This window comes from Pantherophis guttatus, chromosome 6 (assembly GCF_059756535.1).
Source record: "Pantherophis guttatus breed Tessera chromosome 6, ASM5975653v1, whole genome shotgun sequence".
Lineage (NCBI taxonomy): Eukaryota > Metazoa > Chordata > Lepidosauria > Squamata > Colubridae > Pantherophis > Pantherophis guttatus.
In genome coordinates, this window is record NC_142068.1 from 62,408,055 (window position 1) to 62,431,978 (window position 23,924).

A 23,924-nucleotide genomic window follows, 5' to 3' on the forward strand; every position below is an offset into this window, starting at 1 on the left:
AAGTTGAAAGCTAGCAAGGACTTTCGCTCTGTAGTAGAGGCAGTAGATACCTGAAAGAACATTTCACATTGAGAAAGCTTTCTTCCAGCTTACTTTATTTACAGCTGCAGGATAGGAAAGCAGGTTTTGGCCAATGATGAAGATGAGTATAATGGCAAGTGTATACACAAACTGATGATGCTTCAGATAATTTGGTCCCAAGCCCTAAAAGACTATGAGATAAAAATAACCATCAGTGAATTGGTCCTAAAAACTGACAAGAGGGTCAATGGACTTAACAAAAAAGCACAATGTAATGTAACTTTTGATCTGGTTCCTACTTTGTGAACAATGTATAATTTCCATTTTTTTCCCCAGAGGTGGTCTCACATGCACCATATTAAAACAGAGTAATCTGGCAGTTACTAGAGCATGGATAGCTGACCCCACAAGCTTCTATTGCTGGTCAGAAATGAAAGAAGTGAATTGTAGAAAAAGAGCTATCATGGTATATATCATGCTATCACAGCATGAAATGCACATGATGTGGTGATGTAGTACTACACAATTCTATAGTTGTCTTAACAGATGATTCCATAAAGGATTCTGTAGGGCATGAGCCCGGAGCACTTGGAACTCCAGATGAATTTAAAAAATTATGTTGTTAACAAATCTTTAACATCCCTTTACTTCTACTGGATAAATTGTTCAGATTCCTGAAGATGTGTTTCATTTAATCTTGTTCACTATAATTTATAATTCACGCTTTGCTTTAGGCTCATAAATTATCAATATTGAAATAAAGAATGGAAAAGATTTTTATTGTTAACAAAGTACTGTAATGTAACAGAATCTTGAAAGCTTGCCAAAGCAATTCTCCAGATCAGTTATAGCTAATGTAAATACAGTGGAGCTATTCTGAGCCTCTTTCTCATGCTTACGTTTCCCCTGGATGAAGGATTTCTATTTGTGAGAGTCTTCTTTCCCTCTCCATCTTCCTGGGATCTAGTAAACATTCCATCACAGCAGTTTACACAAGCTAAATTGAGACACAATTGCAGAAGTATATGAAAGTTGGCATTTTTTTCAAACTGCTCTGAAATATCCCAATGCCTAATTCTATATTGTTCTACAAAGTTGAAGAACACTCTGAATCAACACTGAAATAATCATTGTTTCCCCTTTTTTCAAGTGAAACTTCCTCTGGATCTTGGTGGATGGATAAATTTATTCCAGAGGAAACTTTGTTTATAAGGAAGTAACTACAACATCAACATTCATTCCCTGAATAGTTTTAAAGTTTAAATTTTTAAAAAGCTTATTTTTACAGTAACAGGAAGAAGGTTCTATAAAATCTATATACTGTTTGTATGACTTAAGCAAATCTGCAAAATGAACGCCATATCTGGTACTGCTGAAGAAGCAAAGAATTATAGAGGCTACTAAGCCTATTTATATTAGCAGAGGCTCAATTCTACATGTATGTTTTATTTTTCTGCATATGATAGGCCAACTTATTTGTATTTTTCTTGTAGCGCTGGAGCTGGAAGAACAGGCACATTCATAGCACTCAGCAATATTTTGGAACGAGTCAAAGCTGAGGGGCTCTTAGATGTATTTCAAGCTGTGAAGAGTTTACGGCTGCAAAGACCTCATATGGTGCAAACACTGGTATGTTGCTTCACCACAATTGTTAATATGGCACTAATATTTTGAGAGTAAAATAGAGGCTTTATCTATATTCATACAATAGAATTGGTTTGGTCAAGCATAGTGACTGTGGGCGTCAGTTGATGATGGCAACCATGACTGCAGGGATTGCAAAGCAATGCTGTCACACATTATGATCATATCATTTAGTGACGGAAATTCCCAATGGCGGTTGTGAGTTGAGGAGTATCTATATAAATTTACTTCAAAATTCCTTCCCAATGGTAAAAATACCCAGTTATAGAATGCCTAAGAGGTTATGTTAGGTCCCCTTATTTTCAGGTCCCCTTATTTTGCTGGCATGCTCTAAAAGAGCTGGAAACCACTTATGAATAAGAGCATAGGAAAAAAAGAGAAAGGCAAAAGATTAAAACATCTACTCAGTTTTTATTCTGGCCAGCAGCAAAAATTAGAACTGGTCTTTTGTTTGTTCTATGAAAACTTTTTCTAAAGTGAGTACTGCATTAATAGACTCAAATGTAGGTCAATAAACTGAAAATGCATTCATATTAATGAAAACTTACAAAAGTACCAGGATTCATTTCCCATTCAAATAGTTCTTCAAAGGAAATAATTGTTTTGTTCATTGTTTTACACATAGTAGTCTTAGTCTAGGCAGTGTCACTTGATAGATAATTGTGCTGAAACATGTAACAAAAAGTGAAAAACATTTTATCTGTATATTTTATCATGATTCTACAGTTCTGAAGTTAAATACGGTTCAACAGAGTTCAAACATAATAATGTCTCTTTTTTGCACCTGCAGGAACAGTATGAATTCTGCTACAAAGTGGTACAAGATTTCATTGATATATTTTCTGATTATGCCAATTTCAAGTGAAAACACCTGCCATTTTTTTTATTTAATCATCTGTACAAAGATTTGTAAATCATGTTAATTTATTTCCATTTTTTTTAAAAAAAAAAATCTAAATGTACATATGATTATGTATGTTTTGCTTTGAATGTCTCTTTAGGTGTATGTATGATTCAAATAAGCTTCAACCCTGATCCAAAGGAGTATGCACAGACTCTTTTCATACAATAAAATAAACTTCTAGTCAGCTGTTTGGTGGCAAAAGGAAAAAGCTGATTTATGGGATTTGTATAGTTTTGAAAGGACTTAATATATTCACCCCAGCTGGTTGATAAAGGAGGAAAGTGGTATACACAGAATATAATTGCATGTTGGACTACTCATTCAGCTGAAGAAATATGTGCAAAAAACTGTGTCTGCATGTGTAACAACCCTATCTAGGTCATTGCTTTGTGTTTTTGTTGCGTTTAATTTTAAATAACTGAGGCCCATGTACAATATAGTGCAGTATATACTGTTGTGAATACAGGCACAATTCAGCCTATGTTAGGCATATTTAAGACTCACTGATTTCAGTGGGTTTAATAAGCATATGCTTAAATATTTCCCATTGAAATTAATGGGATTTTGAGTCCAGCTAAATGTTCAAAAGCACTGATTCTGAAATTAAACAGATCAGTGGCTTGGATGACAGCCCACTGATCACTCTGAGCCCATGTAAGAGCAAAATATATTAATAGAACTCCAAATCTCCTTAATTTTGGCTGAATCTTTCCCATATTTTGCCTAAATACATGAAAAATTGTGATTCATTATCTCTAATCTTAAATTTGAAATTATATATTTTTAATTTATTGTATATAGTCCCTATTATTTATATAAAAATAATAAGGAAAAGAGTACATTTTTAGAGCTAAAAAAATCATCTTGCTATTATTGAGCAATATTTTATTTAAAGCAAGCATCATTTAATGACTACACCACAAAGATATTATACCATCCAGACTGAAAGGAATGTGGGCTTTCTACAATAGACAGAAAAGTTCTTGAGTCTTCATTTCAATAAGATTTACATCTGTTTCTTATTTTCTTATGTTGATGCTATTGTGATCATTAACATATTTGATCCTGATACAACATCACTAATATTAATGTGGAAAATTCACTGAAGTAGATAATATACAAAGTGTGCTAGAATATGAAAATATTCGAAATATTTATTTTTATTTTATCAATACCAATTAGAATCATTTGCCTTTTTGGTACTGTTTTGATCTTTATAGTTAAGCACAACTAGAATAGAGAGGAACACAAATCTTCCATAAGCAACAACATAAGATATCATTTTAACTTTTTAAAAAATGTATATTTTTAAAAATAGGACTCTAGGAAATTCTGTTTTAATGCAAGTTCTCAATTAATACCATAGTGTAAATATGGATTTCTTAAATTTACTTAAGTAGTATTAAAATATAATTTTATCATTTTATTGCATTAAGAGAAAATATATTTAATTTATAAACTAGCTGATCAATATTTGATACTATTTTGTATCAAGAAATTTTGTTTTGTTGTCATAAATAGCTATAAAGCCAGATACTACAGTTATATAAAGAAAAAATGTATCTCTTTAGTAAGCAATCTAAATTAATTCATCACTTGCATCACCTTTAGTAGAAGGTAATAAAACTTAATAAATAGCTATCATTTTTAAACCTAGTTGAATGTCAAATATTCAATATTCAATTCACAGTAAAGCCCTTAATTATTTGAGTTATTTTGATACACAAGGCACATAAAAAATAATGATTCCCTGCACTGTATTCCCAAATATCCAGTTGCTCCTTCTCTCCAGAGTGCACATTTAGTTCCAAAATGAGCAAAGGTCTTTTTTCTATTGTAATGTGGCCTACATGAATCTAGAACTTAGAAGCCAGATACCAGAATACCTATAGGTGTTCTGGTTGAGCTATTCATGTGCAAACACTCATGTACTAAAAAGCACAAAACCCAATCATCTTGATAGTACTTGTATAGAAGTTGCACCATATAGTTCTATCTTATGGGCTGCTGCAAGATTTCAAAGTTCTTACAACAGAAGAAACATTTTCTTGATACCAGCACAGACAAACAATAAAAACAAAATAGCATAAACCTGGATTCACGTATGATTAACTCCATTGTTTTCAGGAAATAGCAGAAGCTGCTACAAGAAGAAAGAGGATAAATTATTTTTATACTCTTTATCTTATAGTTTTTCACCCCCTCCATTCCCCATACATTTTTAAAATTATTCTGGAACAATGTAGGGAATAGTATAAGAATAAATATGGAAATATTCTTAGAAAAGTCCACCCATTCCTTCCTCTGTGGAGCAACTGATAAAAAACTTTGCTCTGCAGAAATATGGATCATACCTAAAGTCTGAACAAAACTAGGATGACAGTGAAGTAACAAAATAGACAGAACATTTTATTTCCCCATATTTTAAAAGGTATATATCTAAAAGCACAAACATAATTTATATAAATTTATATACAAATGTCTATAGAATATGCAATATATCTGGCTTGCCTGGTTGTTTTATGAATTATAAATGCCTTATTAAAATTATGTAGACTGCAAAATGGTCTTTCTACTTTAGATGTTGTTCTTTTTAATTCTACATACATTTAAATTGTTTCTGAAAGGAGAAGAAAAATTAATACTTATTAACCCAGAAGATAACACAATTTCCATATCAGGCCAATTACTTTTAATTGCTAAACTATTTTATGTTAGCAACTTAGATATTGTTTTTAAGGACAACTGTTTACATCTTCTGGGGAAAAAATCCTATGTACATACAATTGTATGCACATAGGGAATCATTTTATGAAGTGACTGATATTAACAATTCTAACCTCAAAAAAATGTTATGTTAAGAAATATTGAGTAAACTTTCTATATTAGAAAATTCTGATAGAATTTTTAAAAACTTTAGAAAAATAAATTTTCCAATTTGATATAGACAAAAATCCATTGAGTCCAAAAGTTGAACAATTTCCATAAACTGCTTTGGAAAATGCTGCTAGCAACCTTAGAAATATCAAACATTTTCTACATGAGTTAAGTAGAAATTAACCCTGGCAATTTTTTGTCCCAGCTGTTTTTCTATAAAAGGGTCATTTTATATAGATTGTGGATGGGATGCGGACCTGAGATTAACATCAGAAATTATTTTAAGCATCTTGAAATTTTGAACAAAATACATGTCTTTCATCTGTCTTGATTCCTCAGTTCCTTCCTAAGGATCTATCCAAATACAGTAGCAACTTTGCACTTTATATAAAACAATCACTAGTTTAATCCATATCCCTAGATAAATCCAGGGTACTACAACTGGCTGATGTTTATTCATCCATGCCCATAACAGTGAGGGGTGTCTGGTGGTCTCTGAGCTTGGTTGTTTTTGGGCAGACGCTTCATTACCCAAACTAGGTAACAACATCAGTGCTAGTAAGGGAGCCTTACTCTTACTAGTGCAGATGATACCTAATTTAAGTAATGAAACAGCTGCAAGAAAACAACCATGCTCAGAGAGCACCAAAGACCCCTCATTCCAACCTGAGCTACAATATTCTTCTTTATCGGTACCATACCAGTGAGTTCTTGCTGCTTACTATATAAACTGGCACCACCCAGATGTATAGTACTTTATCTCCTACTCAAAGATTAATGATTGTATCATTGTTGGAAAAATTATGGGACTCCAACACATTTGGAGGAAACTACATTTGGAAAGTTCTGTAAAGTAACTGCACCTATGTGAATCACTTAAGGGATAGCATTACACATTGTATTTAAATTACCCATCAAAAACCAAGAAAAATCCTGCTTGTTGTAGACATATGCTTCAATGTTAAAAACAAAACAAAACAGAACTGTTATTCTATAAAATAATAGAGAAACAAAACCTGTCAAAAATGCACATAAGGTCCATGAATGAAAAGGACTGATTTCAACTGAGCAGACTGTAGTTTAGGATTCAACTGTGGAGTCCTTGATGCTGTCTGAATTTAGTTGTGTGCTTGATGATGTTTCATTCTTTGACCACGTAGATAACATCTTCAGTGCTAGAAGGGAGTGGAGTTTCCCTGTTATACTGTTTACAGTAGCTTACCCAATCAGTGTTGGTAGGATTTTTCTTTTCTTTTCTTGTAGTTCTTTGATTAGGCTGTTTGCTGACTGAATTGGTAGTTCCTTGATTAGGGTATTTTTTTTTATTGCTTGATTGTTTATCTGGTTTTAATCCTGGTGTTTTCCTTGCTGATTGCTACTGAACTGTTCTGGTCTTTTTGTTTCTTTTTTATTGTCTCTTTTGAATGGCAGGAAAACTACTGTATATAAGTAGAGAGCAAATCTCACTTATTCTAGAACTGAAGATGTTATCTAATCAGGTAACAAAACATCTGCAAGCAAACAGCTAAGCTATGAGAAATTCAGAAACCTGAATACTTGGAATTGGTGCAATATAACTAGTAATTCAAAATATAAATCCAAATAATCTTCTCCTAACATAACATTTCTTCTACAATAGCTGATTGATAATTATGTTGGATTCTAGGAGAAAAAAACCCAAATATACTATACAGTATATTTGGTTCTGTGTAATTCCATTTGATGCCAATATTTGTTCTCTGTATAAAATAATTAATTCTGAATCTAACAATACAGGTAGTCCTAGACTTACAACCACAATTGAGCCCAACATTTCTGTTGTTAAGTGAGACATTTGTTAAATGAGTTTTGGCTCATTTACGACCATTCTTGCCAAAGTTGTTAAGTGAATCACTGCAGTTGTTAAGTTAGTAGTAAGGTTATTAAATGAATCTGTCTTCCCCATTGACTATGCTTGTCAGAAGGTTGCAAAAGATGATCATATGATTTCAAGAGACTGTAATCATCATAAATATGAACCAGTTGCCAAGTGTCTAAATTTTGATCATATGACCACAGGGATGCTGCAACAGTTGTAAATATGAAAAATGGTCATAAGTCACTTTTTTCAGTGTCATTGTAACTTTGAACTGTGACTAAACAAATTGTTGTAAGTCCAGGACTACCAGTAATAGAAAGGTTGAAGATTGAAGCATTAGAGAATTTAATTTGGGGTTCAGAAATTTTTAATCAGATCAGGCTACTTATTATACTTTATATAGCATACAATATTTTTCATGCTTTGTTTTACACTGAATGAAACATCATTAATAAATGCCAAATAAAGATTAGAAATTATATATTCTGATCTGCATAACAGTCACTATGTGATTGACTTTGTCTTATGCAGTAATAGACACTGATTACCAAAGTTTTAAGTTCCGGTTTAACTTGGAACACGTGAACAACTAGAAATATTAAAGCCATTTAATTCAAACTATGTTTCTAGAAAAATCCTGCATTCATCAATATATCAGAAGTTCATTAAGGAGAAAATTATTAACTAAGCAATTAGCTAACCAAAATAAAAGATTATAAATTGCTTTTTATATTCCCTTTCAATGCAAAGCACAGGAGTTAGACATATTCTACATATGCCTGGGATGAGGGATGGGCAGTCTTGACTAACAGCTGCTATTTAGAAAACTGCTGAATAGCTCTCATAACACACATCTGTATGTAAACATGTTGGCATGATGCCAAAGGGACCCAGTTTTGAGCTACTACTTGGTTGCTTACAGATGTGCTTCAGATAAATATTGCCATGGGATTTGTACCAGTCAGCTACTAAATTAATTGAAGATTAAATTAGTCCGGATACTGTTGTGAGACTTGGATAGCCTAAATCTGTATTTGCCCTGCCTGTCCTCTTCCATTTTCCTATATAAAGGCGACTGTGCTTGGTAAGAGGTAGTTATGAGCTAACTAACAGTACTGCAGGCTATTTCTGCTGGCTGCCTGCAATTTAGCAGTTAAAATCTCACCAGGCTCAAGGTTGACTCAGCCTTCCATCCTTCTGAAGTCAGTAAAATGAGGACCCAGATTGTTGGGGGCAATATGTTGACTCTGAAAACCACTTAGAGAGGGCTGTAAAACACTGTGAAGCTGTATATAAGTCTAAATGCTATTGCTATTGCTAACTAGTCTCTTAGAGACAGCCCAACTCAGAGTTCACTTTAGCCAGTCAATTAATCTTTGATGCAGAAAAGTTAAACAAGCACATGTTTTCTCTTTAAGAAAGAAACTCTATTGGGTATTATTCCAAGTCACACTAGAAATGGTTTATGAAGAAGAAAGAGGATCAGTCTGGTGCATTGGCTAAGGCAGTGGTCCCCAACCTTTTTATCGCCGCGGCCCGCTGAGCGCGCGCAGGGGTGGGGGCACGGCCCAGGAGCTTTTGCGCACGGCCCATTGCGCACGGCCCAGGAGCTTTTGCGCACGGCCCAGGAGCCTTTGCGCTGCAGCGTTCATGTCCCCCGGCCGCTGCGCGGCCCGGTGCCAGGTACTCCACGGCCCGGCACCGGTCCGCAGACCGGGGGTTGGGGACCACTGGGCTAAGGCACCTAGCTAGAGACTGTGAATTCTAGGCCCATCTTAGGCAAAAAGCCAACTGAATGACTTTGGGCCAGTCACTTTCAGACCTAGGAAGAACACAGTAGCAAACCACTTCCAAAAGATGTTGCCAAGAAAACTACAGGGAATCAAGAATGAATAGAAGGCACCCTCCCCCACTCCAAAAAAGAAGAAAAAGGTTCTGTTGAATACTTTTGTCTTAAGGAAAGCTTTGGCGCTTTGGCCTCTATTCCTAGCAGTCTCTGAGAGATTTTAAGTTCTTGCACTGATGGACATTTAATCTCTCTTCATAACTTTATCCTGAATTTGCAAAGGTTGCAGATTAATTTTTGAGTATCTCCATTATGCATTAGGTCTTATTTGGAGTAATGCCGGGAAAGGATTGGTAGAGCTATATGCAGGTATTTTTCGAAGTATAGGTAAAGTAAACAATTTGGTGAGGACCATGGAAGTGTAAGCAAGTGCTACAGTATGCCTGCTTACCATATTGTAAGTGTATTTATCATCCTATCCAAAACTACATCTACAGCTTGTGAGTTGGATTATGACCAACATTGCAGAAAGTACTCAAAGCACATAAAATAGGCTTGCTTATCGCAGCATTTCAAATCACTGCATAACGCAAATGCATTTGGAAGCAGCCAAGTGCTTGAGGAAGTTGAAAATCATACATGCATATCAATTATATCATCATAGCTCTTCCGAACTGCAGTGAAATACCTGGATGGGGCTTTTCTATTTTTTGTGCTTGATGAGAATGTTTCACAATAATTACGTGTATCTATGGTTCTTTTATATTTATCTACAAGCCTACTGCCATCTGTGACACACAGCCCAGAAAATTCAGAGGACAGCCTTGGTTCAGTGGTATACATGCTTTATATAGGCTCATATCTACAGTAACCATTAGAAACTAACGTGAAAAAAGATTCTTGTTAATGGTTTCAAATACACTTAATACTTGAATTATAAAGGCTCTAAAGAAGAATGCCTATCATATCGATCATTTTGAAAAGGATGTTTATGAATCTGTTTTAAAAAGAGTTTGAATCTTTGTTCCAGGAGTTTGAAATGTTTACTTTAGGCATTGTAATTTGTAATGTATTGCTACTGAACCTTTTTTATGTACATGCTAAACCCTATTTAATTTATGTCAAGGACATTTTATGTATGTAATATAGTGATATTTTCTTTTATTACATTTATAATTTGATCTCGCTGTACAGTATTTATAATTCCAGTGAATGTTGCTGAATTATTTGTATATGCAGACCGCAAATCTAATAATTCCAATGCAAGAACAAAGGCTTCATTTTATTTTCAGGCTGTATTTCTTTCCTTAAATCTCTTAATTTAATTCCTCTCCTGTTTGCTCATTTAAACTAAATATTGCAATTTTATAAAGAATGTAAAACCCCTTATTTAAATTACTTTGCCAAACTGTTCAAATTCTGGTTATTTTACACAGACCTCTATTCTGACAAAAGAAAGAGTGTTAAATGAAGCACTTTAGGTATAATATTTAATGTAAAATGGTAGTTGAATAATTCATTCAGAACACACATACTTATTCTAAATCTGAATAAAAGTAATCATTTTTCTTAGTTATCCCAGTGGATTATGCAAATGCTAATGTAATCTTTCTGGGCAGTGTTGGTTTTTTTTGTTTTTTTTTACAACAAACACCACACACCTAATGTTCCTCTAATGTTCCACTTATTTAAAATCCACAGCAGAATTCTACATATGGTCTTTTTTCCTGAAACGGTTGACCATTACACATTTTAAAGCACTACTGTAAACTGCCCTGGGTGTTGCATCAACAGAAAGAGGGAAATCTAACTTGAATAAATAAATAATTCCTTGATTTTTGAGTTGATTTTATTTAGTGACAGACGTGTACAAAAAGCTGCCATTTAAGTTTTCAGCTTGTTTTTGTTTTGGTTTTTTTATCCCATTACTTGATTTCACCAAAACAGAGACCGGGGATTTATCCCCTTTTATTTAGCAAAGGATAGGCCTGATTCTCTTTGCCCTATCTCTGTTTGTGGGCCAAAGGCTCTCCATTCCTGTTGCAAATCATTTTTGATCGCCCCTCCTTGCAGCATTTTCAGTAACACTACAATCAAGCACTTAGTATTTCACTTGCAAACAGGCAGCCAGTGCAGTGCTTTTAATACAATACATTGTTCTTCCAGAGACAACGTGGTCCTAGGTTATGCACTAACTGTGATTTCTGGATGAGACCTTTCCCCATGTACTGTATTACTATAATCAAACTTGGAGTTTACCAACACTTGTACCATAGAATTTAGGGTCATTTTCTTCCAGGGAGAAACATAGTTAATTTATCAGCCAAAGTTGTAAAAAAAAAAAAAGTGCTTCTGGCCATTGTCTTGGGTTGGGAGATTCAGAAACATCCCCCAAACTGTATATCTGCTTTTCCTGGGACAGCATAAACCTATTCAGAACAGGAAGCTTTCTACTAGCTTTTTCGAACGGTAATCCTCCTTGTAAACACCTCTGCTTGGATTTTAATGCACTATAATTTATACTGTCGTGTGGTCATAGGCTTTCATTTCAAAAAGCATTGCATTACTATATACTACTAGTGTCACTATGTAATAGCTCTCTTTCTGAAAAACAACTATCCTTAACACCATCTCAAATCTGTTTGAGAGAAAAGGAAGCAAGCGGAATCTCTTATTTGTAAATCACTCTAGAGATTCAGAAGGATGTGTCATAGTTGATAATGTCAAAAGACACCAGTTTGAAATGACTCAAGCTATAATGTTTCCTGCTTTCTCCAGATTGCTTGTTGAAGTGAAGCTCCCATACTTTTGATTGTTTTATCTAATTATGGTAAATTACAATGGCTTGCCTAAGAGATCTGAAACTCTCCAAGTTTTAGAAGAGTTTCAATCATTGCTTCCTTTAAACAAAAATCTTCAAAAAAATTGTAATATTATGATACTTATAATAACTTCCAAACTAGAATTAACAAGCCACATTGGGCAAGGAGTGAGGACCTCTGGTCAAATGTGGCTTCCCAAGCAGCTGATCCACTTCGTTGGGAGGAAATTATAAGGTATGTGTATAAGATTTTTTTCTGAGAAGTAATGTTATGAATCTTAGTTTGAAACCCTGACAGCCAGTTTTATATAGTGGTTAAGGCACCATACTATGAGTCTAGTCTCACCTTAGACACCTTGGGCCAATCACTCTCAGTCCTAACAAGCAATGACAAAACACTTCTGAAATATTGCCAAGAAAACTGACATTGCCCCCCCAAGAGCAGTCTTAATTAAATGATTGTTAACTATGACATAGTTCAAAAAGGTACATCACTCCATTATGGTTTACACCTACAGAACAGAATGATGGAATTATCCAAACTTTAGGTATTCAATGAATGAAATCTTATATGATAGAAATGATTGGGTTTGTTAATTTTAAATGTTACTTACTTTGCCCACAAATGAGTTATAATTTATTTTCAAAACAAATATGTCAGCAGTAACTTCTCCAGTAGGATATGATATATTAAAGTTAATTGGATTCTTTAAGTGAGTATATATTTGAAAACTCTAATTACTACAAAAAATCTCAGTCTGGGAATTTTCAAGCACTTAAGTATATAATTTTCTTACACTTCTGTTGGGAGAATGTTTCTTAAAAATCAATGGCATTTACTTCTGAGGAGATAGGCAGAGAGCTTTACAACATGCTTGTGTTGTAAAATTATTTTTTTCCCATTTGGGAGAATTAGTTTGAACACTGAGTATGCATTAACTCTGATCCCTACTGCATCATTCATGTGAAGATCAGGGAGATTAGAAGGAAAACTGCTTCTTTGAGCCTACTGAAGCATTCACCCTTGAAAATGACTTATGATTTAGATCAGTGTTTCTTAACTTCAACACCTTTAAGAAGTGTGATCTTGTGGAATTTGTGAACAGTTTGTGAAGTTGAAATCCACCCATCTTAAAAGCTGAGGTTGAGAAACATTGTATTAGGATTTTTTCTTTCACACTCACTCTCTCGCATACACAATAAATAGCAGGAAGTGATATCAAATGAGGAAGGCAAATGTTCCCCAAATGTGAATTGAAGTTAAGCAACAGGAGAAATTGAGGCAGTATAGAAGCAGAGAGCCCATTACCAACAGCAAAAGAAATGTCGGATAAACTTGGTTTGGAATCCTACTACCTTTGTCTAACTGAGGAAGCCTACCGAAAACAAAAGTTTGCAGCTCAAATGAAAACTTACTTCCAGAAATGCACAAGAATGCAATATCCCAGAGGTCACAAGAGAAAAGAGAAAATAACCCACATTCAATTGTTAGGAGAATTTCTGGGTTCCTTGTGAGCTAAGAAATGCAAAGGCTGGCTGCTTTTGGAAAGGAGGATGCTTTATTATTATTCCAAAAACAATATAAGGTTTGTTTTTGGAGGCAGCAGACCACAGATTGGCACATCAGTAAGGTTTTTATATCATTTTGAGCCCTTTGTGTAAGACATGAGATCACAAGAGTGAGTTTTCTGGCCACAGAGAAAAAGGAAACACGGGATACTTTTATGGCCAGAGAAACTTAGAAAATATTTTGTCTCTTATCTCCTTCATTAGGAAGGATCTTCCTGGCCAGGCAGCAGTATTAAATTTCAAAGGTTTTTAAATATTGATTGGCTCCAGCACCAGATTCCTGCCTGTCAGTGATTTATTGCCTTTAAGGAAACATTGCATTTTGTGAGAGATGGGCTTCTCTGACCTCAGATCAGAAGGTTGTTAAAAGAAGGGGGGGAGCAAATCAAAAGCTTTTTGATTTCTATCACAAGCATAAGACTCCAGATAGAGAACAGAATACATACCTGATTTTTAAAATTTTATTTGATATGCTAATATATAGCGCTGTGAGAGATTATTACTGTATATAAACTTTCTGATATTTTTATTTGCTACAATGCCATCTCCTTTTTAAAGATATTACTTGGAAGAACTTTAAATCTCAATGCAATCTTTATATAGAATCCATTCATAAATGTATGCAAATATTTTCTCTCGTGATTAGACTTCTTCATTCTTATAAGTACAAAAATGTAAATATGAAATAGAGAAGGCGTGCCAGCAAACTTGCATAAAAATGTTAATTATTGGAGTCTCAGAAGAAGGAACTATTGTTTACATTAATATATTTATAATTAATATTCATATCTTTGATACTAGATTTAATCCTGCCTGTCATTCATGAAATCAAGGTTCAATCAGGAAATCAAGGTTGTGCACATAGCATTTGTTTCTCACAAGATTTTATTTTCCTCACGAGAACCCATGAGGTCATCTGGCCTGAGATTGGCTATCTCAGAGTGATAGAATAAGCTTCCAAGGATGGGAATGGATATGAATTTGGGTCTCTCTAGTCCAATATTTGAACTATACCATACTGCCTAGCTATCCTCATTAAAAAGAATGCCACTCATATTGAATTCTATTCTTTTTTAAAAAATATATGGTAAACAATGTTGACAATATTTGGAAGTCAATTCACTACTCTCTAGGCCAAAGAAATCAGTTTGTAAGAATGTATATAAATATTTTTGTTTTGATGTGATAACACTACAATTAACTTATCCCATAGATGTAGAAAAACTTTGAGTGTTTCATTTTGCATACTATTTGAATGCATAATTCAAACTTGCTATGTATAGCCAAAGTGATTCTGTCCAATAACATCTTCTGTTATGAATGACACACAGAGGTAAAACCTGACAGGTACCTCTTTGCCTTTGAATACTATATTTACTCTTTCTTCAAAAATAATTAGAAAATAAATTGAATTTATTTATTGTCCAAGTCCAAACACAATTAAAAGACTGAGAATACAATACCTGTAAAAAGGAAGTGAGAAAAGGGCAAGAAAATCCTAAAACAACAGTTAATAAGTGAGGAAGCAAACAGTTATAGCTAATAGATAGGAATTTTGAAGTCGTCTTAGTGGGAGCTCCTGGTTAAAATGGCAATTAGAGCTGTTAATTGGAAGCATTGAGCTTGATCATCTTTGGTCATACAGTTTTATTAACACGTCTGAGTAAATTTTTAATCTCCAAGTCTGAAAGAAAAGTAGTACAATTTTCATGTAAGAAATTCATATATGTAAATCCAAAACAAAAGTTTCCCATGTGTTCATATGTAAGATGTTAAAACAGTACACATTTGATTTATCATAATTTTATAGCTGTCCAACTCACAAAAATACAGAATGACTGGGTACTGTACTAAAAGGGGGAAAATGTGTTAAAAACAAAAATAAAAACTACAAATACTATAACAAAAGCACAAAAGAAAGAAATGACTTTAACAGCAGTCAGCGAACCATTGCAAGATTTCTTGGAATTCCAGACCTGACAGCATAGTAGGGTTTTAAGAGACTTCTGAATGTTGAAAGGGCTGGAAATAACCTCTCTTCCAGGGAAGAAAATTGCATAATGTGGACTTCACCCCTTGGCAAAGAAGCTCACCCAGAGGCCTCATGCAGACATTAAATAGAAGATAAGAGAGTACCAAATCCTGCAGTTCCCCACATAGATGGGCCAAAGGCAGCATCTATTCTCCCCAACTACTACCAACTGAAATCAGTGCTGAGAAAGGGGAAGAAACATGGAGGGAAGAGTAACAATTGTGCTATAAAAGCAATAATCTAGAGTTGTGATGACGAACCTATGGCATGCGTGCCAGAGGTGACACACAGTGCCCTCTCTGTGGGCACACGAGCCATTGTCCCAGTTCAGCTCTGCCGTGCATGCATGCAGGCCTCCCGCTGACCAGCAGGTCTTTGGGTCACTGCCATGCATGCACGGGGGAGGGGGGGCAGGGTGTGTGCGGGTAACCACGAGCACATGAGTAGGGGGAATGGGGCACATGAGGGGGCACGTGCGCATGTGCAGAGGCAAGCAGGGGGGTCACATGCATGGGAGTTCGTGTGCATTGCATTTTGGGGGTTCGGCCGCGCTTTGGGCACTCAGTCCAGAAAAGGTTAGCCATCACTGATCTAGAGACTATAAAATTAGACTTTGAAGAAATCCATTTCCTCCTTTGCTGTAAATACCACCTCTCATGATATTTAGTTTGTGATTTCACCATAGGATACCCATTCTAGGAAAATGTTATCTAGTTACCATGGGACTGGAAAAGACCAAAAGGGCTCCTTTAAATGTATTAATAGGTATACCTACGACGAGGATATTTTGAAACTCAGCTACACTAAAACTTACAGTAGCACTGGCATTTTTTAAAAAATACAATTGGTGCTCAAAAACTACTTTGTTTTCACTATCTAAAATGTAAACGTGGGGGCGCCAATACTCAGTATTATGCAATCCGGATAATATCTCTCTTTACTAATTGCTTCAGGGAATTTTTGTGGAGCATTCTTAACAAAAAAAGGAATAGATTGCCACAATATGGAGTCTCTCGTTCAAAATAGTAAAAGTGTAACGCCACGCAGGTAAAGGAAAAAAAACCCCACTCAAGTCTATCCTACGGTATGTTTAAAAATTGAAGTCCGTCCGGACTCCTTCCCTATTGGATTACTTGTGCGCTGACATCACTATACAATGACCAATCAGAGTCTGCCGACCGCTTTTGAAAAAACCAAATTCACAGGTGGTGATAGAAGTGCGATGCTTGCGCTTAAGCTCCAGGGCTGACCAAGGTCTGGATCTGCAAACGAGCGCGCGAGGATTCAGGTAATGCGTCCCCTCACAGAGAGGAAGGGAGAATTAACTGTCGGCCGCCCGGCGCAGTCTTGAGCGTCGGCGGAAGGATACACGTGAGGCTGCAGCGATCTCAGAGGGCGGGGGAGGAGTTGGCCGGTTTGAATGAGCGGAAGGGGACACTTGGCGCGCGCGCGCGGTGGTGCTGCCTCTGAGGCGAGAGGGGGTCCGGGTGTGCCGTTGACGGGGAACGCGCGGGGCAGGTGAGGGGCTCTTGTCCGGGTGAGAACGGCGCCTGTGCGAGGGAGGCTGTTGTCCGCGGTGGTGCTCAGGTTGGAGGGCAGTGGAAATAGACTGACGGGTGCAGGATATTTAAAGAAAGGGGGGGGGATAGTTGGTTCCTTGGTTTGTTTAGCGGAGCTTAGCTCGCACGTGGCGATTTAAATTGTTTCTTTTTAGCTTGTACGTTAGGAAAAGTAAATCTTTTTCTTAGATACAGTCCAACATTTGCAGATGCCCAGTTCCATGGCCCATGGACGGGGCATCAGCAGATCTTAAGACTGTATCTAAGAAAAAGATTTATTTATTTATTTTGCTAACGTACGATCTAAAAAAGATAATTTAAATCGTGGCTTGAGATGAAAGCAGAAGAGGAACAACAAATGAACGAACTGGTTTTGTGCCTTTTGAGATTAATGGCAGTTATTCTTACTGTTCTTTGAATCATTCTGTTCGGTGAGCGCTGCGTTAGGAGGAGACGAGGTTTTGATGTAGGACAGTTTCTGTGATCTGGTATACGATTATTATGAAATTCTCCAGCAGAAATCGGCACCATAGCTTACAGAATGCCAGATGTAGCTTTAAACGGCTTTATCCTGGCTAGGGGTCTATTAAATCATAAAAACCTAATTTCCAATTAGCATTTCCAAGCTGAAACTGCCTGATTTCATATTCTAAGCTTAGTTTAATTTGCCTATATTGTAGAAAGTTTTACCCGGTCCTAATGCCGGTTTTATATCAACTCCGCATAAAATAAAACGACTAAGGATGTTTCAGGTGTTGCATTTGGCTTGTGAGTAAACAAGACATCTTTTTATATTTCTTGCTATGGAGAATTTAGAGCAACCTTCAGTTCATGGGTAAATGTGATGTTGTCTCCTTCAAAGTACATTTTCATGGTTCCCCGTTCCCCCCCATAGTCTAAATATGGAAAATGAAAAGTGCTGTTTATGCATTTTTAATATTGCTAATGAGGTTGATAGAGGTTTTGTTCTGAAAATAAAGCTACATGCTTGCTTTTGTACATTTTGGCAGGCCAGAAGATCCAACAAAAAAATGGCTTGGAACCCTGACACATTTGTTAACAAATTGCATATATTGTTTTATCCTCAATTCAAGACAGTTATGCCGAATTGAATCTGAATTGATTTTTTTTACATTTGAAAGCTTGCATGGATGTTAGTGCTATAATACAAGAAACAGGACTGTATTGCAAGAGAGAAGGAATTCTTCCAACTATTCTTAAGCTCTGTCAGTGTAATTTAAATTGCTTTTTGCTGGGCTGTGTGTGGCTGTTGTGTTGAACATTTTAAACTTTCTTCCAAGTTGCCTATTTTTAAAAATCAAATTAAAACAAAAGTTTTATTAGAATGGAAATGTATTCAGCAGTAATATCTGATCTACTGGTAAAGTCATAGCAGGGAGGCTTGTTTTAAATTCACATTATTTGCTATGATGGAAAAATAAAATGTTTCTAGTGTTTATTTGCTTAGAATATTTATGACATTGAGGTTTTGTTCCAGTGGACTACACACAAAAATATGAGGGTAAAATTTTTCTGTGTTTTAATTTTTCATACATGATGCAACTCTTGCAATTTCTTTCACAGTAGGAATATTTTCTGGCATAAAATGCTAAATTCTAGTCATTTCATAAATACATAATACATAATATAAACATGTTTTGAAATAAATTTGTTGTTTATGCCTTGATATAACCCTGTGGAAAACTAAAAACATAGACTCGGGAATGGTTGTGGGAGAGGGAGACAGCAATATTGATAATGGATTACTAACTTTAGATCTGCATGTTCCTTCTATTCATTCTTTGTTCAGTCGATTGCAAGGAATTTGGATAACATTTAAAGATGATACTTCAAATGATATTTGAAGGGCATCCACATCAGTAGGAACCAAGAATATGCAGAGTATAAAGTCACCTAAGATTAGCTATTATAGAATATTTTTTGCATTTTTGAATGTGCTTGAAGAAGTCTTCATGAGCAAAAGAATGCGAAAGTAAGTAATGCAGAGTGTAAAGATAGATTAATGATAACACTGAAATCAAATGCTCCCAACAACTAACGACACTCTGCTTTTCAAATGACTTAAAAGTCAAAAAATTCACAATTGTTACGCCAATATTTAGCAACAATAAGAGCATGTGTTTCACAATGTTCTATTTATTCAATCAGTTTGTATATCACTCAGTTCTGAATACTCAAAAAGTTTTCCTAAAGCTGAAAAGGAACAAGGCTGAGTGAATCTCTGCTAGGAGGGAATACCTGGAGTCATGAGATTACTGAAAATACCAGCTTCCAAAGCTTTATTAGGTATACACAGATTAACAGAGTTGGAAGGGACCTTATAGGTCATTTAGTCCAACCCCCGCTCAAGGAGGAGACCCTACACCATTTCTGACAAGTGGCAGTTCAATCTTTTGAAAGTCTCAAGTGATGAAGCTCCCACAACTTCTGAAGGCAAGCTGTTCCATTGGTTGATTGTTCTCACTGTCAGAAAGTTCCTCCTCATTTCTAGGTTGAATCTTTCCTTGGTCAGTTTCCATCCATTATTCCTTGTCTGGCCTTCAGATGCTTTGGAAAACAGCTTGACCCCCTCCTCTCTGTGACAGCCCCTCAAATATTGGAAGACGGCTATCATGTCTCCCTGATCCTTCTCTTCACTAGACTAGTCATGCCCAGTTCCTGTAACTGTTCTTCATATGTTTTAGTCTCCTGTCCCCTAATCATCTTGGTTGTTCTCCTCTGCACTTTTTCTAGAGTCTCAACATCTTTTTTATAGTATGGTGACCAAAACTGGATGCAGTAGTCTAGGTGTGGTCTTACTAGGGATTTATAGAGTGGTATTAGTACTTCATTTGATCTTGATTGTATCGCTCGGTTGATGCAGTTTAGGATTGGCTTTTTTGGCTGCTGCTACACACTGCTGGCTCATATTTAGCTGGTTGTCCACTAAGACTCCAAGATTCCTCTCATAGTCACTGCTATTAAGCCTGGTTTCACCCAGTTTATATGTGTGCTTTTGGTTTTTCTTACCTAAGTGTAGGACTTCACTTTTCTCTACATTGAATTTCATTTGTTAGATAGGGTCCAGTGTTCACATCTGTCAAAATCCATCTGGATCTTGAGCCTATCTTCTAGGGTGTTAGCTATTCTTGACAGCTTAGTATCATCTGCAAATTTGGTAAGTTTCCCTTCTATTATAATAATATAATTATATTAATTATAAGTGATAATCCTATAGGACTGGGACCTCAAAGTAGCTGACTATATTTGATTTAGTTGGACAGGTAGATGAATACAAGAGAAGGCAATATGTCAGATAATCTGAAAGGCTTTAAATGGTGATAACTACCTTGAATTGCATCCAGAAAACAAGGGCAAAGCCAGTGGTCACTGTCAAGGTTGCCACATTTTGGACCAGCTGTAGCTTTCCAAGGGCAGACCCATGTAAAGTGCGTTATGGTAATATAATAAACATGAGGTAAACTAGTACGTGTACAATTGTGAGTGGGGCTGCTCGATCAAATAATGGTTGCAATTAATGTATAAGATCTGTGTGAAAGATTTTAGCCATAACCACTATTGCTCTTGAAGTAGGTTCTATAAGCCAAGGAGACTGCCCAAATCATAGTCACTCCCAAATCCTCAGTCAAAAAGGCATTGATTACTGGTTGGATCCAACATTCTTCCACCCAATTAGAGGCCTTAATTATGTATGAAAGGATGAATCCAGCTGAGAACTGATGTTTGCTTTTGATAAGTTAAATGGACAGAGAAGAGGCTTAGTTACAAAGATACCTTAGCTAATATACATGGAGATGACTATAAGGACTGCTAGAGGAAACTGCTAAAGCAACAAGACAATTTCTGTAGGATAGAGAGAAGCTCAAGGAAAAGTTAGTTCCAGATTCCTATTACTATGCTGTAACTTTTACAATAGGATGTAAAACATCCAAGACTTAATGATTGTGCATGCTCTGGAACATTTTTTGTATGCTTTATTTGCTCAAATAAATCATGTTAATCCTATTCTGTATTAATTGGCTTTCACTACCATGTCGAAGAAGCCCTCTTGAGACAACAAAAATGGATGGTTGTGTCCAATAAGGGAAAGATAGTTTATTTCCTTAATGTCGCCAATATTCCGAATGACATTTTGGCCTTAATAACACAAGGCACTTCGCAATATCATATAACTCCGAGAGCAAGTAAGGCTGCCATAATACAACAGGAGTTACTATTGGATAAATTTAAATTTCATGGGCGTAACCCTCTAAAACAATAGTATCTGCCCATGCCGTATACCACCGTCTTCTATCTTGTACGGTATGTTTAGAAATTGAAGTCCGTCCGAACTCCCTCATTGGATTACTTGTGCGCTGACGTCACTTTACAGTGACCAATCAGAGTCCGCCAACCGCTTTTGAAAAACCCAAATTCACAGGTGGTGATAGAAGCGCGATGCTTGCGCTTAAGCTCCAGGGCTGACCAAGGTCTGGATCTGCAAACGAGCGCGCGAGGTTTCAGGTAATGCGTCCCGTCACAGAGAGGAATTAACTGTCGGCCGCCCGGCGCAGTCGTGAGAGTCGGCGGAAGGATACACGTGAGGCTGCAGCAATCCCAGAGGGCGGGGGAGGAGTTGGCCGGTTTGAATGAGCGGAAGGGGAGACTTGGCGCGCGCGCGCGGTGGTGCTGCCTCTGAGGCGAGAGGGGGTCCGGGTGTGCCGTTGACGGGGAACGCGCGGGGCAGGTGAGGGGCTCTTGTCCGGGTGAGAACGGCGCCAGTGCGAGGGAGGCTGTTGTCCGCGGTGGTGCTGAGGCTGGAGGGTGGTGGAAATAGACTGACGGGTGCAGGATATTTAAAGAAAGCGGGGGCTAGTTGGTTCCTTGGTTTGTTTAGCGGAGCTTAGCTCGCACGTGGCCCTTGACAGGACGCCTACGGATCTTAAGACTCTTAAAAGGATTTATTTTTGGTAACTAAAAAGGATAGTTTAAATCGTGGCTTCAGACGAAAGCAGAAGAGGAACAACAAATGAACGAACTGGTTTTATGCCTTATAAGATAAATGGCAGTTCCTCTGTTATGGTGTGCTTCGGTAAGAACTCTGTTAGGAGGGTTTTTGATGTAGGACAATGTCCATGATGTGGTATGCGATTATTGGTAATGACAGATTTTCCAGCAGATATCAGCACAATACTGTAGCTTAAGAATTCTATAGGTAGGTCTGAATGGCTTTATCCTTGAATTTGGCTACTCGTCTTTTCAAATCAAAGCTGAAACTAGCTGGTGTCAGTTATGCAAACTTGGGTAATTTGCCCATATTGCAGGAGATTTGTACCCTGTCATTGAACAATACTGGTTTTATACCAGCTTCCATATAAAATAAAACCATTCTGGGAATATTTTAGGTACTGTGATTGGCTTGTTATTTTAATCTAACACACACAACAAAACAGTAGGTCTTCTGCCTGTACTATGTGAACCTAGTTGAAGGGAAGAGTTAAGTACAAATTGAGAGACAGATCCATTTTAGATGTAAGAAAAATATTAGTGTTTTTCAATAAATAGGTTTATTGCTTTTTCCTTTCTATTAAGAAGTTACAGAAGGCTTCAGTTTATGAGTTAATCTGTTTTTTTTCTTTTGCAGGTACAGCTGTAGGTAAAGAAATGTAAACTTGCAGTTCATGCAGGAAACTTCTCTAGCATTAATTAAGCAGGTAATGTCAGGCTTAAGATCAGACACATGAGTTTGCTACTCACACTGCACATTGGCCTGCTTCTCAATTCCCTTGCTCTTTTTCTGATGTCACAAGGTATTCTCCCAGCTCCAGGAGGAATGAAATCCAAGTTCACGTAGTCAGTAGTTCAGCCTCTCAAGGTCCAAGCCCAGTAAAGTCTATCGAAATAGTTCATTGGGAAGCAGCATATAGTCTACCTACCACTATGTCCTAGGTTGCATTCTCATTCCAGAAAACATTTAGAGGATTATTTGCCATAGGGATACCCACCTAATATTTAAAGCAACTGAGATTGCTAACGGTAATTCTAATCCATGTAATCTAATATAATCTACATCTAATTCAAGATGTAAGATAAAATGAATAAATTTAAGTTCCGGGTTCCAAAGAAGAAAAGTTTTGTAGACTGCATTAATCCTTTTACATTGTATTAATGGATTATTGTAATTTTTCTTTTTCCCTCTTGATTTTTCTCACAATTTAATTTTCTGGATTTTTAAAAATTTGCTTGTACTACTCACCTAAATAGTCAACAATTATGAACAAATTACTGTTAAAATAAGTCTTCATTGACTTTCTGGGGAAGCCATCAGAAGATTGTAGATGGTGACCACAGGCTCTCAGGATGCTTGGCAACTGTTCATAAGTGCAAATAAATTGCCCAGCACCCAGATCACATGACCAGGGGATGTGACACAATGCTTTATGACAGCCGGAAGTCCATTATAGAGTTAAAACACATTTTTCCTGTAGTTATAATGTAATTTTTTTTCTATTAAAAAAATAGAAAAGGATCTGTGACCTGTTGTGGTAGCAAACAATATCCACAACCATATATTTTACACATACCAAGATGTGTTGAAATCTGCAATAATTTTATTTTATTTTTTCCTTAGATATAGAAATTGAAAATGCCATTTTTGGGGAAAATTGTTGTTATTAAGAGAAATGGAACCGATGGAACTCATTTTCCGCTCACTGCAAACTCTTGTTTGTTTGGACGGTAAGACTTTAAATTGATAAGGGGTTTATTTGTGTAGGATTTTCATTATGTAATTTGATGTAGGGCTGTCCTTTTTGTAACAAGTTTTAGGTAGTGTCATAACTTACTTTCCTGG

At 36.3% G+C, this 23,924-nt stretch overlaps 2 protein-coding genes and 1 long non-coding RNA gene across 12 annotated transcripts in view; 2 read left to right on the forward strand and 1 right to left on the reverse strand.

Annotated features, from left to right (window-relative positions):
- The window catches only part of PTPRE (protein tyrosine phosphatase receptor type E), a 125,048-nt gene extending 114,126 nt beyond the window's left edge, over positions 1-10,922 (forward strand). For 4 of the 5 annotated variants that reach the window (XM_034436462.3, XM_034436461.3, XM_034436463.3 and 1 more), the window contains exons 20-21: positions 1,515-1,650; positions 2,456-10,922. In XM_034436462.3, the coding sequence (XP_034292353.1) occupies positions 1,515-1,650; positions 2,456-2,530 (211 nt within the window). In that variant the 3' untranslated portion in view covers positions 2,531-10,922. The remainder of the gene's footprint in view (positions 1-1,514; positions 1,651-2,455) is intronic. The other variant, XR_015728340.1, reaches the window with a different exon arrangement.
- Positions 75-23,448, reverse strand: LOC117676731 (uncharacterized). The gene is made up of 4 exons (XR_004594480.3): positions 23,328-23,448; positions 22,829-22,964; positions 921-1,018; positions 75-212 (listed from the first exon to the last, which is right to left on the reverse strand). It is a non-coding gene; the product is annotated as an uncharacterized LOC117676731 (long non-coding RNA).
- Positions 16,671-23,924, forward strand: part of MKI67 (marker of proliferation Ki-67) — a 37,003-nt gene continuing 29,749 nt past the window's right edge. Inside the window, exons 1-3 of one of the 6 annotated variants that reach the window (XM_087871635.1) lie at positions 16,671-16,800; positions 22,716-22,785; positions 23,703-23,809. In XM_087871635.1, coding sequence (XP_087727761.1) covers positions 23,718-23,809 — 92 coding nt within the window. In that variant the 5' untranslated portion in view covers positions 16,671-16,800; positions 22,716-22,785; positions 23,703-23,717. Of the gene's footprint in view, positions 16,801-21,406; positions 21,596-21,697; positions 22,164-22,715; positions 22,786-23,702; positions 23,810-23,924 lie in introns of those variants that run through there. The other 5 variants (XM_034436456.3, XM_087871636.1, XM_087871637.1 and 2 more) reach the window with 5 other exon arrangements.